Source organism: Rattus rattus, chromosome 6 (assembly GCF_011064425.1).
Source record: "Rattus rattus isolate New Zealand chromosome 6, Rrattus_CSIRO_v1, whole genome shotgun sequence".
Taxonomy (NCBI): Eukaryota; Metazoa; Chordata; class Mammalia; order Rodentia; family Muridae; genus Rattus; species Rattus rattus.
Genome location: NC_046159.1, coordinates 12,853,952 through 12,878,168, shown reverse-complemented (window position 1 = coordinate 12,878,168; position 24,217 = coordinate 12,853,952). Strand labels below are relative to the sequence as shown.

Sequence of the window (24,217 nt, the reverse complement as noted above, 5' to 3'; positions counted from 1 at the left end):
AATATATGTAATACAGACAGCTCTATCAGTTTTTAAGTATTTATGGTCTACTCTTCATATGTTCTGAGGGTTTGAAAATAACAGGAGTACCCTACTTGACCAGAAGTTATTTTCAGAAAGAGGATGGATGTTTTTTATATAAGAACACTCCTGATAATTCAGCTAATTATTCTCAAAGAGTGAAAGTGAATTACTTCAATGGATATAAAAGATATGGTTTTTTTCTCCATCTTTATTAACTTGGGTATTTCTTATTTACATTTCGATTGTTATTCCCTTTCCCGGTTTCTGGGCCAACATCCCCCTAACCTCTCCCCCTCCCCTTCTCCATGGATGTTTCCCTCCCCATCCTCCCCCTATTACCGCCCTCCTCCCAACAATCACGTTCACTGGGGGTTCAGTCTTGGCAGGACCAAGGGCTTCCCCTTCCACTAGTGCTCTTACTAGGCTATTCATTGCTACCTATGAGGTTGGAGCCCAGGGTCAGTCCATGTATAGTCTTTGGGTAGTGACTTAGTCCCTGGAAGCTCTAACAGATATGTTATAAACTCTTAAAGCTTCTCTTCCGTCTGTTAGAATCCAGTGTGAGCAAACTTGCTTTCCTTGCTGTTCTGGAAGTAGTTTCCAGGTCTATAACAATCTTCCCATGGGAACTTGATACAAGTCAAATGAAAATGAATACAAGAAAGTAATCTGGGTCGGTAGATGATCTCAATTTTAAGTCCCAATCCTTACATAAAAGTCAGGCCCAGCAGCAGGAATCTAACCCAGGGGAGTGGCTCAGACAGGTGGATTCATGGCCCTGTTTGGCCAACCAGCTGAGCAGAAGCAGTGGCCTCCAGGTTCAGGGGAAGATGGAGGAGGACACGTGATGTCGCTCTGGCCTCGTACATAGTCCTAACCAAGCATGAGCATCTGCACAACACACAAAGAGAAACAGTCTCTACTCCAATTAATACATGTATGTGTTTCTCATCCTTGCTGTAACCTGCACTGAATTTATACAATATTTTCCACAAAGACACATGATATGAAAGAATGGTGTTTTGCTTAAGCATTTACTCATATTGAACATTCTCGTTGTTATACAAATGTTAAACTATATTTCTCAGGTATTCCTTAGGAGAGTTTAAGTTGCTTGGTAATGAGTATATGAAGCTTGAAATTTTACATTGTGAGCGCTGGAGAGATGGCTCAGCGGTGAAGAGCATTGACCGCTCTTGCAGAGGTCCTGAGTTCAATTCTCAGCAACCACTGTAGCGGGATCTGATGCCCTCTTCTGGTGTGTCTGAAGACAGCGACAGTGTACTCATACATAAGATAAAAAAAATAATTTTTAAAAAGGAAAATAAAAATGTATAAGGTGAATTAACCTTCTAAAACAGTGATCTGTGAGGGAAACCAGGTACTTGTGTAATACACTGACAGGAAAATCATTGGCAAAGAGTTCATAAGTTATGTGTGTGCAGCCTGGGCTTTTCCACCATACATGTGTCAGAACTGTCCTTTTGGTTAAATTTGCAGAAAACCAGACAAACAAGACAGTAGACTCTGCTGTTAATAAGAAAGCAGCTGATAGCACATCCCAGGTAAGATGTTTCCCTTTGCCGCAGCGTCATGTTGTGATCAACAGAAGTTTCCCTTACATCATAATTACAGGGTTTATTTATTTATTTATTTTTATTTTTTTATTTTTATTTTTTGAGACAGAATCTTTTGTAGTCCAGGCTAGTTTCAAACTCACTGCACGAGTCTTCTGTTCATTTTCCTTCTTTGCTGAATTTAGAGGTTTTTAATACTGTTGAATGTGGCAGTGACTCTTGGGTGCTCTACAACACGTAATTTCTCGTTTGTATTCTTTTCTTTGTTGACTTGCGGAGTGTCACTGTGAGCTCCACAGCAGTGCACTCTTCGTGTTCGGTCTGCTCGAGGGTCTGTGGTACTTTCACATTGTAGATGTTTTCACCAGAAGGAAGTTATTTCCTCATGTACTCATCCACCCCACCTCACTTAACTAGTCGTAGTACATTTGTTTGTTGGGGTGTACCAGTGCACACCCCGAGATTAGAGGACAGCTCCTGCACGTCCGTTCTCTGGGGCTTGAGCTCAGGCCCGGTGCAGGTGCAGACGGAGCCTGTGTCTGCTGAGCCACTGCACTGGCCTTGCAGGTGGTGGTTGAGCTCCGCCCCATCTCCAGTTCTTCTCATTCTTTTTTATTGTTCTCTATTCCTTCGATAGGAAAATTCCATTGGTCAAACATCATTTTCACTGAGCTCATCTGCATTCTATAAACTGCCTTTGTGCCCAGCCAACATAACATAATATTTAATATTCTCTGAGAATACATGTGTACAGTGTATTTTGATCACATGCCATCCCTCCTCCCCTAAATGCTCCTGACCACATCTCTTCCCAACTTCACCTTGCACTTAATATCCAGAGTCCAGTTACTGCTGCCCATATGGACACAGGCGTTGGGGGTAATCTACCCTCTTCCAGCCGCCATCAACTGTTACCAATGCCATAGCCAGAGTGGGGCCTCATAAACCCCTTCTTCCCCCTGCTGGAGTCTGTCTGGCTTGATCTCGTGAAGTTCTCATGCAGATAGTCCTGGCTGCAGGTTCATTACTGCAGCCCTGTGTCATGTCACAGGCTCCTCCCCATTCCTGGGCTCTTATTTTGTTTCCAGCCCCTTTTCCACCATGTACTCTGAGCCTTGGGTGGTGATGGTGGCAGGGTGGGTTGTTCACAGATTGTCCCATTCATGGGCCCACACAAGTCTAGGTCCTTGACCACTTTTGTATTGACAGCTGCCCATTGCAGAGACGATTCCCTGGCTAAGGTCAAGAGCAGTACAGATCCATGGCTGCAAACATAAATATTTAGAAGACAGTTTGATAACATGACAGTTTAGCAAAGAACAATAATAAATCCACACCCCCCACCCCTCAACCCCAGGGCATGTGCCTTCCTCAGCCATGGCCTTTGATCAGGTGTACAATACCAGGCACATTCCCTGCTGTGGAACAGACCTGAAATTCAATTGGAAAGTAGTCATTTACACCCTGGCACTAATGTCACCATACCATGCTACCATTGTACCAGTGGGAGTGACTTACCTGGCAGATCAGTATTGGGCATGCAGGGACCAGTACTGGGAAAGACCACTGATACCTGTCCTCTGCAGTGGCCTGCATAGTGCCTGCCAGCACTGAAAGACAATAGTGAGAAAGTTCCAGTCGGTTCCAGATTGAGTATAGTGTCTTCAGCAGTACAGTCTTGCCAGGTAGTTTTGGAAGACAGAGAGCAATGGTAATAGTAGTCTGTGTTGTCCTGTGGTCTCCATGACAGTAACCATGCATAACACTGAGACTTTTACTTCATAGCCCATGTCTCCTAGAAGCAGCATTGTCCACCCATACCTGCCTCTGCCTCCCGAGTGTGGGACTAAAGGTGTCCTGACTTTTGTTGTCCAAAGTTAAATTCCACTTTACTATATGCTTTTTTCCTCCCACATTTGGTAATATCTGCGATCAGTTGTTTCAAAATGCAGTAGCACTTTGAAGACTGGACCTTGTAAATAATATATATAGTAACTAATGACTTTGTATTCCATGAGGACTAGAAACTTCATTTTGAATTAAACCAATTTGTGGTGTTTATAAGGATTTTATAAGATTTAGAATCATCTGAATTTTCTAAAGTCAGAGAACTCTTTGCTTAATTATTGATTATTATCTTTATTATCATCATTACACTTCTCTATTTGTGTGTATGTACCACAGAACCCTGTGGTGTTCTGAGGACAGTTCTGCATCAGTTCTGCATCAGGTGGGTCCTGGACCAGTCTCACCCAGTCAAGCTCTGTAGCAAGGACTCTTTCCCTGTGCAGCCATATCCCAGATGTAGCCTCCTTCTGTAGTTTCCCAAAACGACTTGACCTTTACAGATGAGGGTACTAACTATTTAGATGAGTCTCATAATAATGGTGTGTCATTATGTCTCATATGTCAGAGCAGATTGTGGTCGTCATTTCTCAGCATTGCTATAGGTCACACGCTCTGTTAGGCATTTTGTATACATAATGTGTGTGTACATTTTGTGTATCTTTGCAGACTTACATGTCTGCACTCCAGAGGCTGACTCACAGAGCTCCTGAGCTGGAGTCTGGTGCACGTGCTGGCTCTGCTGCTGGGCCGCTCGGCCTTCTGCCACTTCCGGTTTAGTTTTGTCTTTCATCCTAATTGTCTGATAATGATTCTCAACAGTGTGCCGAGTTTAGTCAATTGGACACCTCCTAATGATGCAACAGTGCCTCCCCAGCCGAGATATTTCCATACTGATGATTTAAGAGTAAGCTTGGCCAGGATTTTCATTGTCAGAAAGTGGATGTTAGTATTGAATCATGCAGCCCTTAAGAGACTCTAGGCACTTCGGTTGTTCTGTGTAACAGCTTTATTTCTGAAACTGTTAGCATTTCAGTGGAAAATATTTGGAAATTATGTTTATCCTACCAGTGACAGTTATTATATTTTACTTATCTATTTTGTGTTGGTACTCGCACATGTGTGCGTCCATCCTAGGGGAGAGTCAGGTCCTTCCTGCCTCCCTGTGTTCCAGAGCTCAGACATGGCAGCAAGTGCCTGTCGCTCACTGAGACGTCTGCCGGCCCCAGGAGTTCTGACTGCAGCGGCGCTAAGGTGTTGACTTGCCACGCTGCTGAGATACAGGGATTTCCTCCAGCCCAAGCTTGAAGGAGGCCGTTTGTCCCTTTGCCTTCACTGTCACCACACATTTCCTTAGTAGCTGCTGCCAGTTCCATTGCAGAATCAAACAAGTTTTATTTTTCAGAGTGGAAAAGCTTCTAGCAATGACTCAAGTGGTGTCATTGATCTCACGATGGACGATGAGGACAGCGGGACTACACAAGGTACCAGAACAGTGATCCCTCCCAGAAATGCTTTGGGAATGTTTCCTTCCTAGTATTTGGTGAAAATTTCCAGTGGTAACATTGATGTATCTACGCCCCCCTTTTTATTATTTATATTTCAAATGCCATCCCCCTTCCTGCTCTCCCCTCCCCTAACCCCCCACCCCAACTCCCTCCCCTTTGCCTCTAAGAGGGTACTCCCGCACCCACCTGCTCCTGCCTCACCCCTGTAGCATCCTCCTTCTCTGGGGCATCAAGCCTGCACAGGACCAAGTCCCTCCCCTCTCACTGATGCCAGATGAAGCAGTCCTCTGCCACATGTGTGGCGGGGGCCATGGAGCCACCCATTTGTGCTCTTTGATTGGTGGTTTCATCCCTGGGAGCTCTGAGGGGTCCAGTTAATTGACATTGTTGTTCTTCTATGGGGTGGCAATCCTCTTCAGCTCCTTCAGTCCTTTCCAAACTTTTCCACTGGGGTCCCAGGCTCAGGCCAGTGGCGAGTATCTGCATCTGTCTCAGTCAGGTGCTGGCAGAGCCTCTCAGAGGACAGCCATATCAGGTTCCCGTTTGCAAACACTTCCTGGCATCAGCAATAGTGTCGGGCTTTGGTGTCTGAGGATGGAATGGGTTTTATGATGGGCAGTCTCTGGGTGGCCACCTCTCCTTTAGCCTCTACTCGGTATTGTCCCTGCATTTCCTTTAGACAGGGATGATCCTAGGTTAATTTTTAGATGGGGGCACCCCATCCCTCTCATGAGGGCTACGTCTGTCTACTAGAGGTAGTCTCTTCAGGTTCTATTTCCCTGTTGTTGGGTATTTTGGTTAATGTCATCCCCACTGGGTCCTGGGAGCCTCTTGTGTTCCTGGCGCCTGGGACTTTCTAGTGGTTCTCCAAGTTCCTCAACCCCACGGCCACTTTCTTTCTATTCATTCTCCTGGCCCTCTGGACATCTCTCTATATGCCTTTTAGAATGAAAGTCTTTAATGTTAGAATTAAAATCAGCACTCAGCTCCTGAGTGAGTGTGAAAGGGCTACAGAGGGAGGCAGCAGTGAGAAAAGAGCACTTAGGCTGCCTGTGCCATCCCTGAGCTCTTTCTCAGGAAACCTGATCCACATCCCAGACTTAGGAAGCACCAGGATCAGTGAGAGACCCAGGAGTCATCACTGGTTCTCTGGTTGCTTGCTCCCTTACCCTCTCTCCCTTCTTTCTTCTTTCTTCCCCTCCTCCCCTTCTCCACTCCTTTCCATTCCCTCTTCTGACGTAGATACTTTTAAGTGTCTGTCCATTTTAATTGCTTTCCTTTAGTGCTAGATGAATAAAAATCAAAATTTAATGATCATTCTTATCAAGAATCTCTAATAATTTTCTTAGTTGTAGTATTCCAGAACTAACTCGGACAGATACTAAGGCATAGTCTGCAGTGTTTCATGAATGAAAGTTCCTGGGTCAAATCTAATTACAAGATTTTTTACTTTTAATGTATACTAATTTAGCCTTTTCTGTAGTAATTTATAGTAAAAATGCCCAGTTCTGATTCAAAGTATGATATTTCTCAGATTTCTTTGGCTATCAAAGTGTCTTTGCTCACAGACATCTGCAAAACCATGATAATGTGTTTTTTTTGGAAAGATCTAATGCCAATTGTTTTTATCTTGAAGTCAGTAAACGTAGTTATGTTTTAGGGTATAAGACATGATTTGAGAGAAATGATAGCTAATTCTAGGCAGTGTATAGAAGTAGTGTAGAAAGCTGAGGTACGGCTGAGCTCTTGTTGGTGTGATAGCCACCATGACTGCTATCATGGGTGATTTTAAGAGTTTCAAATCATCACTTTACTTTCAGTTTTGTTTAGTTTGCTTTCGTGGATTGGTTTTGCTCTTGGGAATTCTTAGAGAACAAAAATAAACACTTAAGCAGGCTTCTGTGAGGGCAGAGCTGGCCATGAGGGTCCCAGGCAGTCCACCTGCCACCGAGCTGGCCTCTTCGGGCTGCTTTCATTGATCACGTCTGGGTCATCTTCATTTTCCCATTCTAAAGAATATTGTTCTCCTCTTGCGACAAACCGAAGGACCCAGAGCTATACTCAAAAACGGGTGAGGATGTCAACTCCTAGAGAAAGTAGTTGGCTTATCTTCTTCAGAGTGCCCCTGTCAGGGTGTTTCCAGTGGTGAAGAGACCAGTTGGACACTCTGAGCCCTTTGACTGTTAAGAAACATGCTGACGAGTAGTAAGCCTTATATAAAAATCTAAACAACTCTGAGTAATTGAGATTTAAAACCTTCACTCTACTACACTATCGTCTAGAAGAACGTCTTTGGTACGTTAGTAAATACATGTACAAGCATCTTTACAATGACGTTAATATTATATATTGAGTCCAGAAGATTGAAGAATAAGACTGTATTTCTCTAAAAGTGTAAACTGGAACCTGTTAAGAGCCACTGGTGAATTCTTTAAATAGCTCCTGACTAGGTTTTCAAATCAGCAAAAATACACATAACCAGAACAAGAGAACATTGTTTCTGAAGAGGGCAATGTGATGTGAAGATGGCAAGCAAGTGTCAGCAGTCAGGCCTGGGTCGCCTCGTGTCTTCTGTCATATTCATGTGTCTGACCTTTTAATTAACAGACCCCAAGAAGCTAAATCCTCCTTCTGCGTCTACTGTGAGTACTTCTCAGCCCATGTCTCGACCATTGCAGCCCATTCTACCAGCACCACCTCTTCAGCCCTCAGGGGTGCCAACAAGTGGGCCATCTCAGGCAACTATCCACGTTCTGCCTACAGGTAAATTTGCTGACTCACCAAGCAGGAACTTTAGTAGCCCATTTATAGAACTGGCTCTGGAAGCAGTGGGAAGAATCAGCAGAATATTAAGAATAATTCCTAAAACTTTCAAGAGAATTTTTGTGGTTTGAATGTGCAATGTGACCTAGCTCTGCTCACTGCCCTAAGGAGCAACATGGGCAGAGAATAACTGTAAATGAGACTTTATCTGCGTCACTGTCATTTGCTCTTCTGAAGAGCAGAGCTAATTTAGCTCTCCAGAAAGGCTGGTTATAATGACTGTTCTGAATAGAACCAAGACATTCCAGGACAGGTCAGATTTTATTTTTTAAGTTGGAGATTGAACCTAAGCATGCTGGATAAGCAACCTGTTCCTGAGGCAAGCGCTGAGACTCAAGCTGGTTTTAAGTAACATCCCATAATATCAGCATTTTAGGCCTTTATTGCTGTGAACAGGCACCATGACCAAGGCCACTCTTAAAAGGCAAACATCTAATTGGGGCTGGCTTCTACACTTGATCCAAAGGCAGCCAGGAGACTAGGCATAGCTTGAGCTCATTATGAGACATAAAAGCCTGCCTCCACTGCCTGGGTCCAGCCTCGACACAGATTGGAGTTCTCAACTGGAAGCAGGGATGTCTGGAAGGTGCATGATAAACAGACAGAGACTACTCTTCTGGTGTAAATGGACAGGCAGTTTTTCAAGGTTTAAAGTTGCTCACTCCCGTTCCCCCTCGCCGCCCGCCCTTCTCGCTCGCTCACAGCTTGAGGCTGCACACACACTGCATTCTCTTGTGCATTCCGTGCACTCTGCTTTTTTCCTGTGCGGTCCCCGCTTCAGTCTCTCACACACTACATGCACTCTCCTTTCACTCACACACACTCTCCATACACACCTCACATTCTCTCTTCACTCTCTCTTCACATTCACCTCATGCATCTCACTCTCACCTCACTTGCTTTCCACCTGCTCTCTCACCTTTTTCTTGCCCCAGTCTTTTATTGATGCTCCAAAAGCAGGTGGAAAAAAAGGCGTTGTATAATCATTGCCAAATCAAATTCAAAAGAATAACCACGTCCCACAAAGAGTTAAGAATTACAATTGTTCCCCAAAGTTTTGAGCTCCCCCTATCCCCAGGCCTGTGTCCACAACAATAATAACAGCACACTTATCGTTCTGTAAACCTTAACTCTTGACTTAGTGCACTGCAGAGCTCAGCTCCGCTACCTGCCTTGTCCTGTGACGCTCTGACGATAAGTGATGTGGGCAAAGCTGCCAGGCAGGGGCCAGAAAGAATCGTTAACCCTTGACTCAGTGTTTCCACTAGCTTTCTGTTCCTTGCACACAGTGACTCTCGTAAGAGTCCCAGTCATTTGACCTAGTTTTACTAGGATATAATTGTATGTGTTCTATGCTTCCTTACCCAGGAACCACTCTCACTTGTCATGCAAAGCTTACTTCCTAACTTCAGGAGCTCTTTCCTTTCCTGGGTCCCAGTGTTGGCTCTACTTCATTTTCTAATAATGTCTAAAAACTTCCTTTGCAAGTCAAACATTAATTTGGAAACTACCATTGTGCAGTTATTGCATTGTTTCCAAGATGAGAACACACAGCATGCACCTGGGCCAGTAGGGCTGTGCTGTGCTGTGCTGTGCCCCTATGCCTCTGTTTTTAATTAAGAATCATTACATCAAGGAACAGTTTCACAGAATTCACCAAAGCAGAAGGAAAAATAGGAAAGTCAGATATAATAGAATAATTGTGCACACCAAGGCCAACTGAAAAGCAGTCATGCACAAATAAAATCTTATACAGCCATTGTCCAGGGCTGAGGTTAGGGGAAATCGGAACAAGTGTTTTTTTTTTTTTACAAAGCTGCCGTAGGCTGCTGAGACGGCTCCAGTCTCCATCCCGGCCTCCTGCAGGCAGTTCCTTATTTCACATGGCGGGTCCCCTGGAGGGATGTGTCCAGGTTCTCAGGGTCCCAGATGCCATCCTTTTCTACAAGGGGCTGCTAGCGGCTTCTGAGATATCTCCACCCTGGCCTCCTGAGGGCACTCCCTATTATGGTATGCTGTCCCCAGCACTCCACAGTGACACACTTCCTCCAACATGGCCACACCTCCTAATTGTGCCAGTCCCTATGGACCAAACATTCAAACATGAATCCATGGGGGGCCAAACCTAGTCAAACCAGCACAATCAGGAAGTTTATGCTAATATTTTACCTGCTTCATTTCAGAAAACAGTAAGATTGGGTATTCTCACTACAGAGCCTCTGTTGCCTAAACTGTGTAGACAGCATCCTGGCTTCTTGCAGGTCAGGTTATCACTCACCGTGCTTACAGAAGCACACTCCTGAGTGACTAAATAGCTTGTCAGCCATAAAAGTTAGAATGCTAGAATAATTTGTGAATAAATTATTTTCTAATGGTTTAGCGAGTCATTTGTTAATCTTCAAAATGGTTCTTGGTGCGGTAAGTGCCTGGAGTTTAGTGTAGTGCCTGGATGTGTGGTTTGCCTTTCAAATCTTGATGTCATTGCATGTCCTGTCGCTTAAGCTGCTGTTTATCCTGCTGCCATTTCTAGCCAAAGCCGTGTGCTATGTGACTATGTCCTGTATAGAAGTTTCTGCTGGTCTTTATATTCAAATGCTATTTTTCTATCTAAGTAGCTACATTGCATTTAAAACTTAGGAGTTCTGTGTCTCTTTGCCTTATCCAAAGTTCCAGGGACAGTTATGTAATTTAGAGTTTAGAAGGAAGTGTCCTTATGCAAAGAGAGACATTGGTAGTTGTCCTCACATGCTGAAGAGTTCTTCTTTGCTTTCCATTCTGAGTAAGAAAATCAGTAAGCAAGATATAAACTACAGTAGAATGTCCACTGAAGGGCTTCGGACATACTAATCCTCTGGAATGTAGCACCACAGAACCTTCTTGGAAGCTGTGTTTAAATGTAGGGAAGTATTGGCATCAAATGTCAACTCACTGTAAAGTAGGGAGTGCTGACAAGTAGACAGGAGACGGCCTCTTTCGCTAGTGATTTTATCTAGCACAACACTAGCAAAAGCACATAGTTGCTAGAAGACTAAAGTTTTGTGGGTGCATCTTTACTAGGTTGGACCGTGTCTGCATTTAAAGAGCTTTCCTTTTATGGTGCCCTTTATGAGGTGACAACTGTGAGGTTATGTATGCTTGTGCCAGTTCAGCCATGTATGTGAAAAACTCGAATCATCTTTCATTATCCACGTCAGGCAGCCAGCAAGCCTTTAGCAGATGCCTGCTATAGACAGGCTGTGCTGTGCACGCGTGCCCTGCAGTGTCCTCAGCACGGTAGGGATGAGTGCCGGGTGACTGGTGCCGTGATTCAGGTTTAAGGGAAGGAGGCCGCAGAATCAAAAGAATCCAAGTTATTGGCAGCCAAGAAGCATGCTTTTTTCCGTGGCACCACTTTCAGGTGTGTGTGTGTGTGTGTGTGTGTGTGTGTGTGTGTGTGGTTGGTGTGAATCTAGGTGAGCCATCATCAGTCAGCGCTCAAGTTCACCTCAGCTCAGGCATTACCATGTTAGCAACAAAGAATTCAATAGAGAAGGGACCAGTAAACTGACTGCTGTTTTTAGTTTCCTGTTACATATTATTTTCTTCTACTTTTATTTGTTTTGCTTTATTTTTGGTTGTGAGCTTAGTCTTTGACAGCTGAGCCATTTCTTCAGCTCTTTCACTTTATCCGTAAGCTAGCCCAGAATGTTCCTCAACTCATTTGTAGCCAAGGTAGCTTCAAACTCACTCTTGGAAATATATGTGTGAGCCTTACTAATAGTGAGTTATTGCCTTACTAGAAATGTGCATTTCCCAGCACTCCCATTAGGTTAGGCATGAGCTAGATCCCACGTACAGAGTAGCACCAAGGACAACAAACTAAGACAGTGAGTCCATCCCAGTGCTGCAAACCAGCATCAGGGTGAAACCACCTGCCCCAAGCCTGGCAACCTGCTGCAGTCCTCAGCTCCTCGCGGAGTGGCAGAAGAGAACCATCTCCCCTTTACGATGTCAAAACAATTTAAAGTTTTATGTCAGCATTATAAAATGTAGTTTGAATAAGGCTTTGATTTGGACACTGGTACCCTTAGAAGAGAATTCATGTGGAAAGGGGAAGAGAGTAATTTCATATCATGATCCCCTCAAAACACATCTTTTTTCCCACCTCATCATATACAGTTTTAGCATCTGCTAGAAGATTGTATGCAGTGCCTGTCTATCAGAGCAGGAGCAGGATCTAAATCAAGCTGTTTAATAAACACTGTCAAGGTTTTGCAAAAAAGTCACTTGGAAGGTTGTAAGCTGTTACGTACTTCTATATGTGCAACCACCAGGAGGCTTTCTGGAAAACGGGTGTGTGACTGACTCACAGCGCCTGGTGCTTTGAGTTCAGAGAACAGAGACCAAAACCACCAAAGGTGACAGTTGAGTCTAGGGAAATCCGGGAGACTAAAGATGACCTCAGTGGCCAGCCTCGATGCACATGGTGACATGGTCACTCAGCAGAGACCAAGCTAGGCTCTGGAAACAAAAGTCAGATCACATGATGTGGGGCGCACGCACACACGCACAGCTCCTTTACATGAGCTCTGTTCTCTGAGCTCTGCTACTTTCTCTCTTCAGTCTGCTGAGTTGGTGAGTCTCGCTGGTGGGATGATAAACTTCAACTGGAACTTGCCCTTACTTGTAGGCAGTGGCCTGATCTGCCCCTGTTCCCCGCCATAGTTAGCTCTGCTGACAAACACCTGGAGTAGGGAAAGTGCACGTGACCCACAGAGCTGGAGGAAGGGCTGGAGATGTGCGATCTGCACGTGGTCCTGGCAGCCCTTTTCTCTGGTGCTTAGATTTTGTGTAATGGTAATTACTTCTGCTTGGTGCCTTCTTAACATAGAGTTGGCTGAATTCTTGATATTTGATTGTTTCCTTTAGCTCCAACCACCGTGAATGTAACACATCGTCCAGTAACTCAGGTGACCACAAGACTCCCTGTACCAAGAGCTCCTGCAAACCACCAAGTGGTTTATACCACTCTCCCAGCACCGACCACTCAGGCTCCCCTACGAGGAACTGTTATGCAGGCTCCTGCCGTCCGCCAGGTCAATCCGCAAAATAGTAAGAGGCTCTTTTCTTATATACGGCTTTGAAGTGTATGTACTACTCTATACTGACGTAAGATTATCCATTAGCATGTGGAACAGCACACTTGCATGGTGTAATTAGTAACAATGTAGTACATTGGAAATTACGGATGCCATAGATCACCAGCCAGCCTGGAGCTCACAGAGATGCACCGCCTGTCTCCCAGGTGCTAGGATTAAAGGGCTCCAGCCCTGCACGCAGCCTTTCTGATGACTTAGAGAAAGGTACTGGGTATATATACTGCGGGATGTGTAGTCTTTGTATTGTCTTCAGTTTGACTCTGTTGCTGTAGTACCCTGTTTGGTACTTATGTCTTGTATGTCCCTGGCGTTATAGGAGTTGGCAGTGTAGACCAGGATGGCCTCAAGCTCACAGCCATCTGCTCCCCTGCCTCCTCCGTGCCGAGGGTTAAGGTGTGCACTTAATGATTCCTACCTTGTCAAATCGAAGTTAGAACGGTAAGTTCTGGTTGATCCAGAAACGTTATGGTAAAAGTCATCTCAAATCTTACAGGAAATTCAATTGACTTAAATAATAATTATGCCCAATCTGTATAAAATTAGCATGTATATTAATATCTTAGAATACATGGCTTCATCATAGAGTATAGCATATAAAAACAAAGTATATAAAATTTAGAGGAAAATAATAAAAGCGAAACACTAGCGACGTTTGCCACACTAGGAAACACAACTACTCTTGTGTCTGTCTCTCCCTCTGCCACTCTCTCTTTATTAAATATTGACATCAGTGTAAGAGTCACTTACATATGCCCATCACACATGCATATAAACAGAGAATGTCAACGCTAATGTATAGTTGTGCATATATATTTATAAAATAACACATCTAGCTGCCTTAAAAAAACTGTAATGCCATTATTAACTGTTAATTTCTAAAGGAAATTAAACCAACTGGAGACCGGATCCATACTCTGGCTTTAAGTTTCTCAAGTTTGCAAGGATTTCCTCTAGGCAGTCATTTGTTTGGGTTATGAATGACTTCTGGAGCGGTCCTGGCACTGAGTGTGGATCACCAATGCACTGAATGTCTGAGCAGCATGATTGGGAGAGTAGATGGCATGGCTCTAAATTCTCTACTTTTGTTGACTTGGTAATGTCACAGCAGTTTTCCTTGGTGTCCTCGGATGGTTAGCAGTATAAAGAGAAAAAATAGGGAACCCCCACTAACATAGGACCGGTGGCTTTTAGAAAAAGGATTTATTCATTTATGTGCCTGCCTGCCTGCCTGCCTGCCTGCCTGCCTGCCTGCCTGCACAGGCCAGAAAAAGATGTCCTGCTCAGATCACTTGGAGCAGGTGTTACAGGCAATTGTGAGCCGGCTGATGTCGGTACAGGGAACCAAACTCAGGTCCTTTGCAAGAGCAGTAGCCCCAAGGACGGACTGCTTTTTTTAAGAGCCTCTGTCTGAAGATCCTTTCCGTCTTTGTCTCCGTCCAGTCTAGCTGCTGTCTACCTTGGCGGGCAGAGCAGTTGGTGTGTGTTTTATTTCTAGTTGTCCTCAGGAGGGTCTCTGTGCTGCTGTCCTGTGTGTTACTATCATGTCTTCCTGCTTCTCGGTTTCCTTCATGCTGCGTGCAGCCTGCAGCACCACTCGAGAGAGTCTGTGAAGTGTCTGACTTCTTTATCTTCATGTTTCGTCACAGCTTGGCTGGCTGACTCGATTCCATTGGAATTTCTTGTCTTGATATTTAAAAAAAAATGTTTACAATGGCTGAACAAATAAATTTATAGTAGAATTGTCATATTTCCCTCAATTTTCTTTTGCAGGTGTTACAGTTCGAGTGCCTCAGACAACCACATACGTTGTAAACAATGGACTGACCCTAGGATCCGCAGGGCCTCAGCTCACGGTGCATCACAGGCCACCACAAGTGCACAATGTAAATATCAACGCTTGCCTTTTGGACATCCTCAGTCTCTAAGCTGCTGGACCATTCCTTTGCCCACCCGCCCTCCTCCCTCCTCTCTCTCCCCTTCCTCACTCCTCTTCATCCCCTCCCCTCCCCTCCTTCCTTGCTTCCTTCCTTTCTTTCAACAGGGTTTCTCTGTGTAGCCTTGGCTATCCTGGATCTCACTCTGTAGACTGGGCTGACACTGACCCTGGAACTCAGAGACCCACCTGTCCCTGCCTCCCAAGTCCCGGAATTAAAGGCATTCATTAGTCACCACACCTGCCTACCACTTCCTTTCCTTAATATTAACAAAGGCAGGAGATAGCTCTTTCTTCCCTCTAATAGAATGTCATTTTATAAAACTTGATCTTATCATTCTGAAAAAGGACTGCTGCTTACTGTGTCTGACAGATAGGATGATGGCCCAGGCTTCTGAGGGGACAGACAGTGTCTCTAACTCAGGTGTCAATTCCTTATGCTATGACTTTGTATGTCTTAAAATCTATAAATCTACAATTTCTAATTTCTGTCTTGTCATTAGTTTATCTTAAACGATCCACTGACAATTGGAATGCATTTTTTAACAAAAGGACAGAAAACTAAGTATTTTCCTCTACATTTAGCCTTAAACAAAGTCATATTGTCGTGTGGCACAGTTATAACTGGTCTTTCGAAGTGCTGTAGCACGCATAGACATGAATATGCATGGGTGTACGTGAGAACAAGTGCTGCTCTCAGAGAGGCAAGGAGGAGGGCAGGCTGGTGCACATTACCCAGAGTTCTCCTTGGGTGTTCACTGTGTCTCTAACATGCTGGTATGCTTGTCCTCCTCACAGAGTACTCCAAGGCTGGTGCTGAAGGACTTTCTGGTCTTTACTGCTTGTGTGGCAGCTGATAGTCAGAGCTTGAGTCGGCAACCCATGGTGCCGCCTACAAGCCCACACTCCCCAGTGCTTATGGCTGTGTGTATGTGTCAGTAAGCCACACCCCTGGCCCTAGAACCTAGATTTGAACAGCTGTGACTTTCATGAATCTTATTGAAAAGTAGCCCCATTGGTTGAGCATCTGTGTCACAGCCACACTTGAGCATTTTACTGTACTGTTTACCCCTGTAATCCTATGGGGATCAGTAGTAGTGTTTTCACTTTAGCAGAAAAAGTGGGGGTGGGGGGGTACAAGGTTGTGTGTCATGAAGGTGTCAGTGGTTGGTTGCTCCGTGTCCTCGCCCACCACTGCCAGAGCCAGTCAGATCAGGTCTGCCTCTGGAATGTCCTTGTTTCAGTTCTAGCTGTTTTGAGGTGCATGACAAATTTCTGTTGTTGTAGCTACAAAAGAATGTTTTGCTTTCTTCAAGGAATTATAGCAATAAACTAGACTAATTCCCCAGTTTATAATCCACCACAGCTTTTGAAAGCTTTTACTCTTAGAGCTTAAACTGTTTTGCTACAGGCGTAGACTTTTAATTTTATTTTAATGCAATTAAAACTCCTTTTAAAGACATTTTCAAACATTTGAAGGGAAGAGAGTGTAGTTTCTATATATCACCAGTTTCAACAGGTTTCAGCTCTTGGCAGTTTGTCTCTATCCCTTGATCCCTAAGTACATGCTACATTTCTTGATTTCGAGGCAGGGCTCTCCCTGTAGCTCAGACTGGGGCAAACTCTTGGTCCTCTTGCCTCAGTTCCCAAAAGTTGGCATACCACAGGATCCCTGTCTATGTAGACACACTTGGTTCTTTTAAGTAAATACCTAGTGGTGTATTTCTAGTCTAAAACTTCACCAGCTGCACTGACAAAACCAACACAAACCAACACAAACCCTTGACTGGTTGTAAGTAACGTGGGAGTACTCAAAAAGCATACGTAATTTATGTATTCAGAGTACAGCTGGCCTTATACACTCTGGGCAAACCCATTCAACTCCTGTTCTTTCCTAAGCCCATGGTTTCAGCCAGTTTCTCTTAGCTTTGGCTAGCTGTATAGTTTTAATGAGTTGATTAAGTCACTTCAGGAAGAGATAATTACAGGAAATACAACAGCTCTTGGTGTGATACTACTCCCTTAACCTTGGGCTTCTCTGAGCATGGTTTTGTCTGTTAACTGGTGAGTGTGTGTGCCTCTCCACAACTGTATGTATAAATTTCTTTTCTACCAGAAATAGTGCCTTTGAGCAAACCATCCCCTTTCGAAGCGTCACTATATGATTTCAGCTCCTTCCAGCTTCAGTTTAACATTCACAGTCCTCTTTGTTCTTTGAGTAGCTTCTCTTACAGTAGGATTGTATTTTGCATGCTCTCTTATTAGTAGGTTTTCTTCTGGGTTTTGAACTCTAGCTGAATGATAATTCTTTAGGGGCGATCACACTTAAGCTGTAACTTGGCACTTTTTTCTTTAAGACTGTAGAATATTTTGACTTTTAGACAGCTTAACTATATTAAGGCGTTGGAATCTAAAAGCATGTTACATTATTGAACTGTCCCATAATTCAGCATTGTATTAACTATCCATACAATTAGTACTGTATTGCTTTGCTTTGCTTGGGTGCTATAGGGCCTCACACAGTAGGGTTAGCACTCGGCTGCATGCCCACCCTGAAATACAGATTTAGACATGTGTTTTGTTCAGGAGTGTTGGTTAAAGGACAACGTGTGACTCCAGAAAGTCAATGAGTAGTGTGTCCCACTTAGGTTCACCGTGTGTCCTGACTCTTACTGCTTTGAAAACTGTTATCAGTGTCATCTGAGAACAGCTGTGGGCGCAGTGTTTTCAGTAACTGGTGCTGTGCGGGGTTAGGTCACCAGGGCTCTCCAGGGTCAGCTCCATGCTTCTGAATCACTGGTTGTAGCCTCCTCTTCTAGATCTTTCTGTCTTTTATGTCAAAGAAAGTGTTGGAACTTATTGTTGTTGGCTAACTTCCTGCTTCCTCTGCCACTGTTGCTCATGCTTCCCCTGGTACAGGGTGGAGAGCATTTGGCCGTTTTGCATCTATAAGTCCGTCCCCTGTCTTTCATAGTATCCCCTTTTCATCCGGACCCGCCAGACCGCAGTGCTATTCAGCGTCATCCAGACACATGCTGCTGTCTTTATATGACAGTAGTTGTAGAGCGGTGTGATTGCATGTACCCGTTTATATGCTACACATAAGCGTATGTGCTTTCCTAAAATGAGAATCTACAGCAGAGGTTAAAGTGTAAATATTTGTTAGACATAGTTGTATCAACATTTCTTCCATGATAGTCCATTAGGAAGGGATTTCTGTTTCCCAAGGAGAACATAGTGTTTGTGCTTTAGGAGGTCTAGTTGAGAAAGTTTAGCATCATTGTCGGGGCAATGGTTGTGGTATTGGTGTTGTGGTTGTGAGGATGTTAGTTAAGCTCTGTGTTCACTGAGGATCTTCTGAACCTGTTCTGTAATCACTAGAGACCAATACACCTCTTCTTTCCTCAGGAGCCCCCACGCCCTCTGCATCCAGCGCCCTTACCAGAAGCCCCACAGCCACAGCGCCTGCCCCCGGAAGCTGCCAACACTTCTCTGCCTCAGAAACCACACTTGAAGTTAGCGCGAGTGCAGAGTCAGAATGGCATTGTCCTGTCCTGGAGCGTCCTGGAAGTGGACCGGAGCTGTGCCACTGTGGACAGTTACCATCTGTACGCCTACCACGAGGAGCCAAGTGCCACCGCGCCCTCACAGTGGAAGAAGATCGGCGAAGTCAAAGCCCTCCCCTTGCCGATGGCTTGTACTCTCACGCAGTTTGTGTCTGGCAGCAAGTATTACTTTGCCGTGCGCGCCAAGGACATTTATGGCCGTTTTGGGCCTTTCTGTGACCCTCAGTCCACGGACGTGATCTCTTCGTCCCAGAGCAGTTAGACCTTGGAGCTCTTTAGCTTTCACTTTTGAAGGTTTCACATTTGGGCTTGTTTTTAATCTTGTGCATGAAATTCAATGTAAAAATCCATCTTGTGCAAGATCTCCCGGACAGATGACTGTATACACTACGTTTGTTTATGAACCGGAAGCAAAATAAATTCAGCCCATAAAGCAAGTCTTCCCCTGAACAGTTCAAACTTTGGGGTTTTGAAATGTATATTTATTCCTTGCTTTGGTTTTGAGGCTGGGGAATACGTATGGGTGTTTGTGTGTTTTCTTCCTTTCTTTGAAATTTTAAATTTCTAGTTGTATGTATATCACAGTGCGATCTCCTGTTTTCCTCTCAAATTTACCTCTCTTCCAGTAGGAAGTGTATTGGTGAGCGAATCTGAGGTGCAGAGCTGGTGTGATTCTGCCTCGAGGGGAGGCTAAGATCAAAGAATCTAACTAAAACCCAAAGAAAGAAATAAAGGAAAATATTCAGCTTACAGTAGATGGATTTGAGCAGGGGATACTCCCTCTGTGTTTGCTTTGCTTTCTCAGTTGCTGACAAGGTGAACAGTGGCCTGCCCTCACCTGAATTCCTAATCTGGCTTCTCCTTTTGTGTTCGTGCCTTAACTGCAGAAGTCTACAGGCCATGTGTCCATTATTGTAAATTCCTCTTTAAGCTTTCATTAGTTCATTGCCACCAAAAATCCCGCACCCTTTTAAGTGTTTTAGAAGCAAGATGTGGACACGTGTGTGTGCTCGTTCTCCACGACGTCACTGTCCTCAACTCCACAGTTCTGACTCATGTTTTAAGAACATATTTCTATCTTTGCCCATCATTTAACTGCCCATCTTAAACTGCCATAGTGTTTAGGAACAAATTTCCTTAAGGCTGTTTTATCATCCATGTTATATTAGAGAATCCGAAGGAAGTTCTGGTTCATCTCAGCACTCAGCACTCACGGGGTGGTGTCCTTTCAAAGGCAGTTCATGTCAGAATTCATGAACGACTAGAAAAGCTCGGTTTCCTCTTGATTCTCAGGAGGTCCTTACTGCTTTAGTCTGAACTGTTTTGATGGTGCCAAGTGGAGTTTGATTTAATCTGGTTTCAGTAGAGCCTAAATGCTACCATTGGGGTCATTCCATACTTGGGGTAAATCTGCTCGCTTTACTGTTTCTCCTTCAATACATTAATAGACTCAGGCTCAGCCTTACGTTTCCAAGGCATGGCCGCTGCAGGGAGTCAGGCAGGTGCCTTCGAGACCTGAGGGGAGCACGAGCATTAGGGACAAGTGAGGCGTTTGTGGAGGCTGAAGGCACTTTTGAGCTGTCTTCCCTTAGGGTATTTTAAGTCCTATTTCTACCTTCACAAGCTGCATCAGCCATTCACTTGTCCTGGCATTAAAAGCAGGAGCCCTGTTCCCTCTGTGTATTCTCTGATGGCTTACAGAAGGAATCGCTATGAAAAAAGTGTGTCTGTCATCTTTCTGAAGGAAGCCTGCAGTTGCCAAAGTGTAAATGCTCTAACCTTCCACTCTGAGAGAAAGGATAACCACAGCAGAATCCTTTTCCCACAAGTTCAGCTTGGCAAGCAATCATGTCACTAGGACTGCCAAGATTCACAATCATGGGAAACTGTTGCCAGTGTTATGGTGATAAGGCTTTGGGAAGGAAGAAATGATTTCCTAATTGCTGTGAGCGTGTCTCTGTACTGAGGGTGTCTGTCTTACGGATGCAGTGTTGGTCTGGTCAGCATCATTCCTGTTTAGTACAAAACGCATATTCAGAATGTTTTTCCCTGGCTGGTCTGCTCACTGGTGAATGAGAGTCTCTGGATAATATGTTTGTTTCTATTAAGTAATTATTTTGTATTTACGAGTTCTTCTTTAAAAAGTTTTCGTAGTGTTATATAATCACGTGAAAAAAGCCCAGTGGAATTAATGTTATTTTATTGTTTTGGCTTTTACTTGGGTGTTTTTTTTGTCAAAGGAAAAAATGTCCCAAATAATGGCTCTCGATGTGACTTACTTCAGAAAGTAATTACTGTAAACTGTTTATTCCAGATTGGAAGAAGGTATAGACGGAGACCGTAATCGCGGGCCGTCTCCTCAGATGACTGTCATGATGTTTTGCTTTGGGCAGCAGTCATGTTGAGTTTCCCAAATGTGCTCAACCTGTGAGTGGCAAAATGTAGGTGCTGACGGGTATCGGCTTTTTATCTGGCTGTTGGTGAGGGAGAGTGGAGACTTTTTACTTCCTGGTGTCTTTTCTCAAAAGTATTATAAATAAGCTCAGTTGTCCCCTTTCTGGGGGTTCTGGTTTGTTACATTTTTAGCCTGACAGTACTGGTAAGTAAGTATTGACTTACTGGGAATCCTGGAGACTTCTGAAATTTCTAGATGAGGCATCAGTCAGTAGTAACCAGTGGTAACAGCTGTGTCTGTTACTCCCAGCTTTGCACTTTGAGTACTTTTCACCTGTTTTAAGTGTGAGTAAGCCTCTGTGTTCTCGCTGATGGCATACAGAGACTGCATGTTGTAGCAGTTCATGTCACAAGCTGACTGTGTCCCTCCGTTTCTCTGGGCCCCTCTCCACGCTCGATCTCTTTTAAATCTGCAGAGTGCTGTGTGTACTGTGTGATGGATGCAGTATGACTTTATGAACATAACAGAGCTTTCTGCCTTGGAAATACTTGTTGGGATAGCATTTGCCTCACAGAGAGGCATCCTTCCCCAGCTCCCACCTATGCCAGACAAAGGATGCCTTGAAAACACTGAGAGAAGCAAGCATGGGATACCAGAGGCATCTCTTCAGAGCTCTTCCGGTGTTGGACAGGTGTTCCGGTGGCTTGCTCCAAGTGCTTTAAATAGCCTCAGAATTACCACTTGGTGTCGCTGTGAGGTGGTGTTGCATTTTGCTTCCCATGAGTCTCCCAGTACCATATGTGATTTAGAATGCTCTGTGTGGCTTCCTCTGTTGACATCTGTGGTTTCACCCCATAGGTCCTACAGAGAAAGCCTTCCGTCTTCTGATTCCTCCTCAGGCCATTTCACTATCTCAATATGGTAATTTCCCCCTTGCCTGTGACTGGGTGGACTGGTTGATTCTCATGGAACTAGACATGTCCTTGTGCTGTCGAAAACAGCTCTGTAACCATGCGCGATTCTGTCTTCCTTAATTATTTTCTGGGCAAATGGCTTTAAGAAATATTTAAGGGACACACAACGATTAGAGCAATTATGAGGGGTTTGTTGTCGTAGGAGACTAATTCTTAAAACTCATCCCCTTGAGCCAGCCGAAAAGGAGGGGCTGAAGTCACGCTCTGCTCCCATCTGCAAATGACTTTATCATGTTTGAGCTTTTGTGTTTTATATGTAGCGATAGCTGAGTACCTATCATTTAAATATTTAAATGTTTCCTCTCTTTATGTAAATAAGGGAACTAAGCAATCAAACACCTTCTGGGCGATCCTAGCAGAGGACTTTATCAACCATTTCAAATGTATATGTAACAATGAGCCCCTGTAGGAAACTCGCATCCCAATGTCTGCCGAGGTTGGAAATGTAAATACTGAGATGTTTCAGACCCTCTAAAGTCTGACGCCAACTGCGAGGCAGCAGGTCGGTCGCCCTATTTTTATTAGGTTTTGAAGGTTTTAATTTTCATTCTTATCTAAATGTACAGTAGAGTGGTGTCTGTCTGTCGACTGTAGTGGGGTTTGTCCGGCAAGCCTGAACTTTATACTTTGAAATAAATGACTGGGTTTTTAACATTCTGAGTACCCTGCCTCATTCCGAGATTTCTCAGTCCATGTGTTTCTTTAAAAACTTGCACTTCGTCACAAGAACCCCTTGCTGCCTGTTGAGTGTGTCTTATTTAACCTATTTGGCAGTTCCCTGGTACTCAACCCGTATGTCTTTCCCTGGCTTTGGAAGAGGGGGTGTTAGGCAGAATTGCTGCCTGGTTAGTTTTCAACTAGTGAGAGACAACTGCATGACTAGCCTGGTGTCCATTAACAACCGGGAAGGATCACAAGCGGCCTCTTGTTTGAACTCCCCCAACCCCAAGGGCTTTGCTGGTAGCAGCAGGGGTAGGAGAAAGACCTCCAGAAATGCAGGTGCCTAGTAGACCGAGAAGTGGCCCTCATCCTACTTCAAGCTCCTCTGGCTAGAACTTGGTTATACGGTGAGCTTTAATGTTTGCAGGCCTAAGAGGAGAATGGTGAACTGTGACAGAGCTTCTATTACCCTTTGGTGTATTTGTTTCACACATAGCGTTCATTCTACAGCTCTCTGCCCTTCAGGAAATGTTTGCTGTTAAAAAAAACCATGGAAAAATGGATGGGTGTGGGCCGATGGACCATGCCAGGAGGTTAGTAAGGTCGAGTGGGTTCAGAGTCCCAGCTACTCACCTGAGGATGGTAGGCATCGCCCTGCTTCCTGCCACATCCCTGGCTGGGAAAACATGACCACATTCCCCACATGACCATGGTCACATAGATCAGAACAGAATTCTCCATGCTAATGAGGTATTGAGATGGGCCCTGGGGGTTTAGGCAATGAGCTTCCCTTCCCAGACATTCCTTCCTGCCAGAGATAGTTAATACCTGGTCCACCCTGAGGAGGTGGTATACACCCATTTTCTACGATGAACAGTCACTTTGGAACCAAGGACTGTCTTATCAAGAACTGCCATGGGGAGCAAGGAGAAAGCCTTCGTCTACAGAGGCCTGCCATCCAAGTCTCCTGCAGAAAGTTTCTCCCACTCCCCAACTCACCACTGCTGAGCTAAGGGCCTCCTCCATTCCCAACTTCCTGTGACTTCCAGCGACTTAAGAGCGGCCATCTGGATGTCCAGGAGTTTAGTAGCCCCCTCGCAGGCCTGCGGGCCCCCTCGGTTCCCCTCTCTGGTTTCATTGGCAGCTTGACACTTGGGAGTCAGGGAATCCCAGCTTCAGCCTCAGCCTACGTTGTTTCTCCCTCAGGCTGAGGCCTCCACTCAAGGCTGCACCTCCCTCCCCTGCCAAGTGGTGAATTGGTGCTTCCCGTTTTGCCTGCCCAAGCGCCAATTCAAGGCTGAATGCAGGACCACAGATGCGAAGTTAATATTTTTTTATTAAGAGTACAGATGGGAAAATATAACTGAAGTGCCTTTGGTATCTTATTTGCAGCTTTCTGTCATCTCCATTCCTCACTTTTGTCCTATGTCAAGATTGGTTTCATGGTGACAAAATCAAAGTCAAAGACATCTGGCATCCCCTGGTGGAGCGTGTCATTGAACCGATTCCAGTTAAAGGGTGGGAGGCCATTTTGTACCGTGGGGCCACTAATGGCATAGGCTTTATACTGGGATGCAAGGAAGATGTCCGACACCTGGAAAAAGAGGAAAACACTTGAAAAGACCATGTAAAATCTGACTGACTACGTAGCCTTCATCCCCCTTCTCAAGGACGTGGTGTGGTTTGTTTTAGTTTGCACGAATGGTATTTTGTCTGCATGAGTGTACGTGCACCAATGCCTGCAGTACCCGTGGAAGCCTGAAGAGGATGCTGT

The 24,217-nt window shown here is 44.6% G+C and overlaps 2 protein-coding genes across 3 annotated transcripts in view; one reads left to right on the top strand and one right to left on the bottom strand.

The window, feature by feature from the left end:
* Nucleotides 1-22,440, top strand: part of Atf7ip (activating transcription factor 7 interacting protein) — a 51,045-nt gene extending 28,605 nt beyond the window's left edge. For both annotated transcript variants that reach the window (XM_032905522.1, XM_032905521.1), the window contains exons 10-15: nucleotides 1,525-1,589; nucleotides 4,852-4,930; nucleotides 7,562-7,717; nucleotides 12,686-12,868; nucleotides 14,686-14,798; nucleotides 18,257-22,440. In XM_032905522.1, the coding sequence (XP_032761413.1) occupies nucleotides 1,525-1,589; nucleotides 4,852-4,930; nucleotides 7,562-7,717; nucleotides 12,686-12,868; nucleotides 14,686-14,798; nucleotides 18,257-18,676 (1,016 nt within the window). In that variant the 3' untranslated portion in view covers nucleotides 18,677-22,440. The remainder of the gene's footprint in view (nucleotides 1-1,524; nucleotides 1,590-4,851; nucleotides 4,931-7,561; nucleotides 7,718-12,685; nucleotides 12,869-14,685; nucleotides 14,799-18,256) is intronic.
* Nucleotides 22,441-23,762: 1,322 nt separating this feature from the next.
* Nucleotides 23,763-24,217, bottom strand: part of Plbd1 (phospholipase B domain containing 1) — a 58,624-nt gene continuing 58,169 nt past the window's right edge. Inside the window, exon 11 of the mRNA XM_032905519.1 lies at nucleotides 23,763-24,037. Within this exon, the coding sequence (XP_032761410.1) occupies nucleotides 23,867-24,037 (171 nt within the window). The 3' untranslated portion in view covers nucleotides 23,763-23,866. The remainder of the gene's footprint in view (nucleotides 24,038-24,217) is intronic.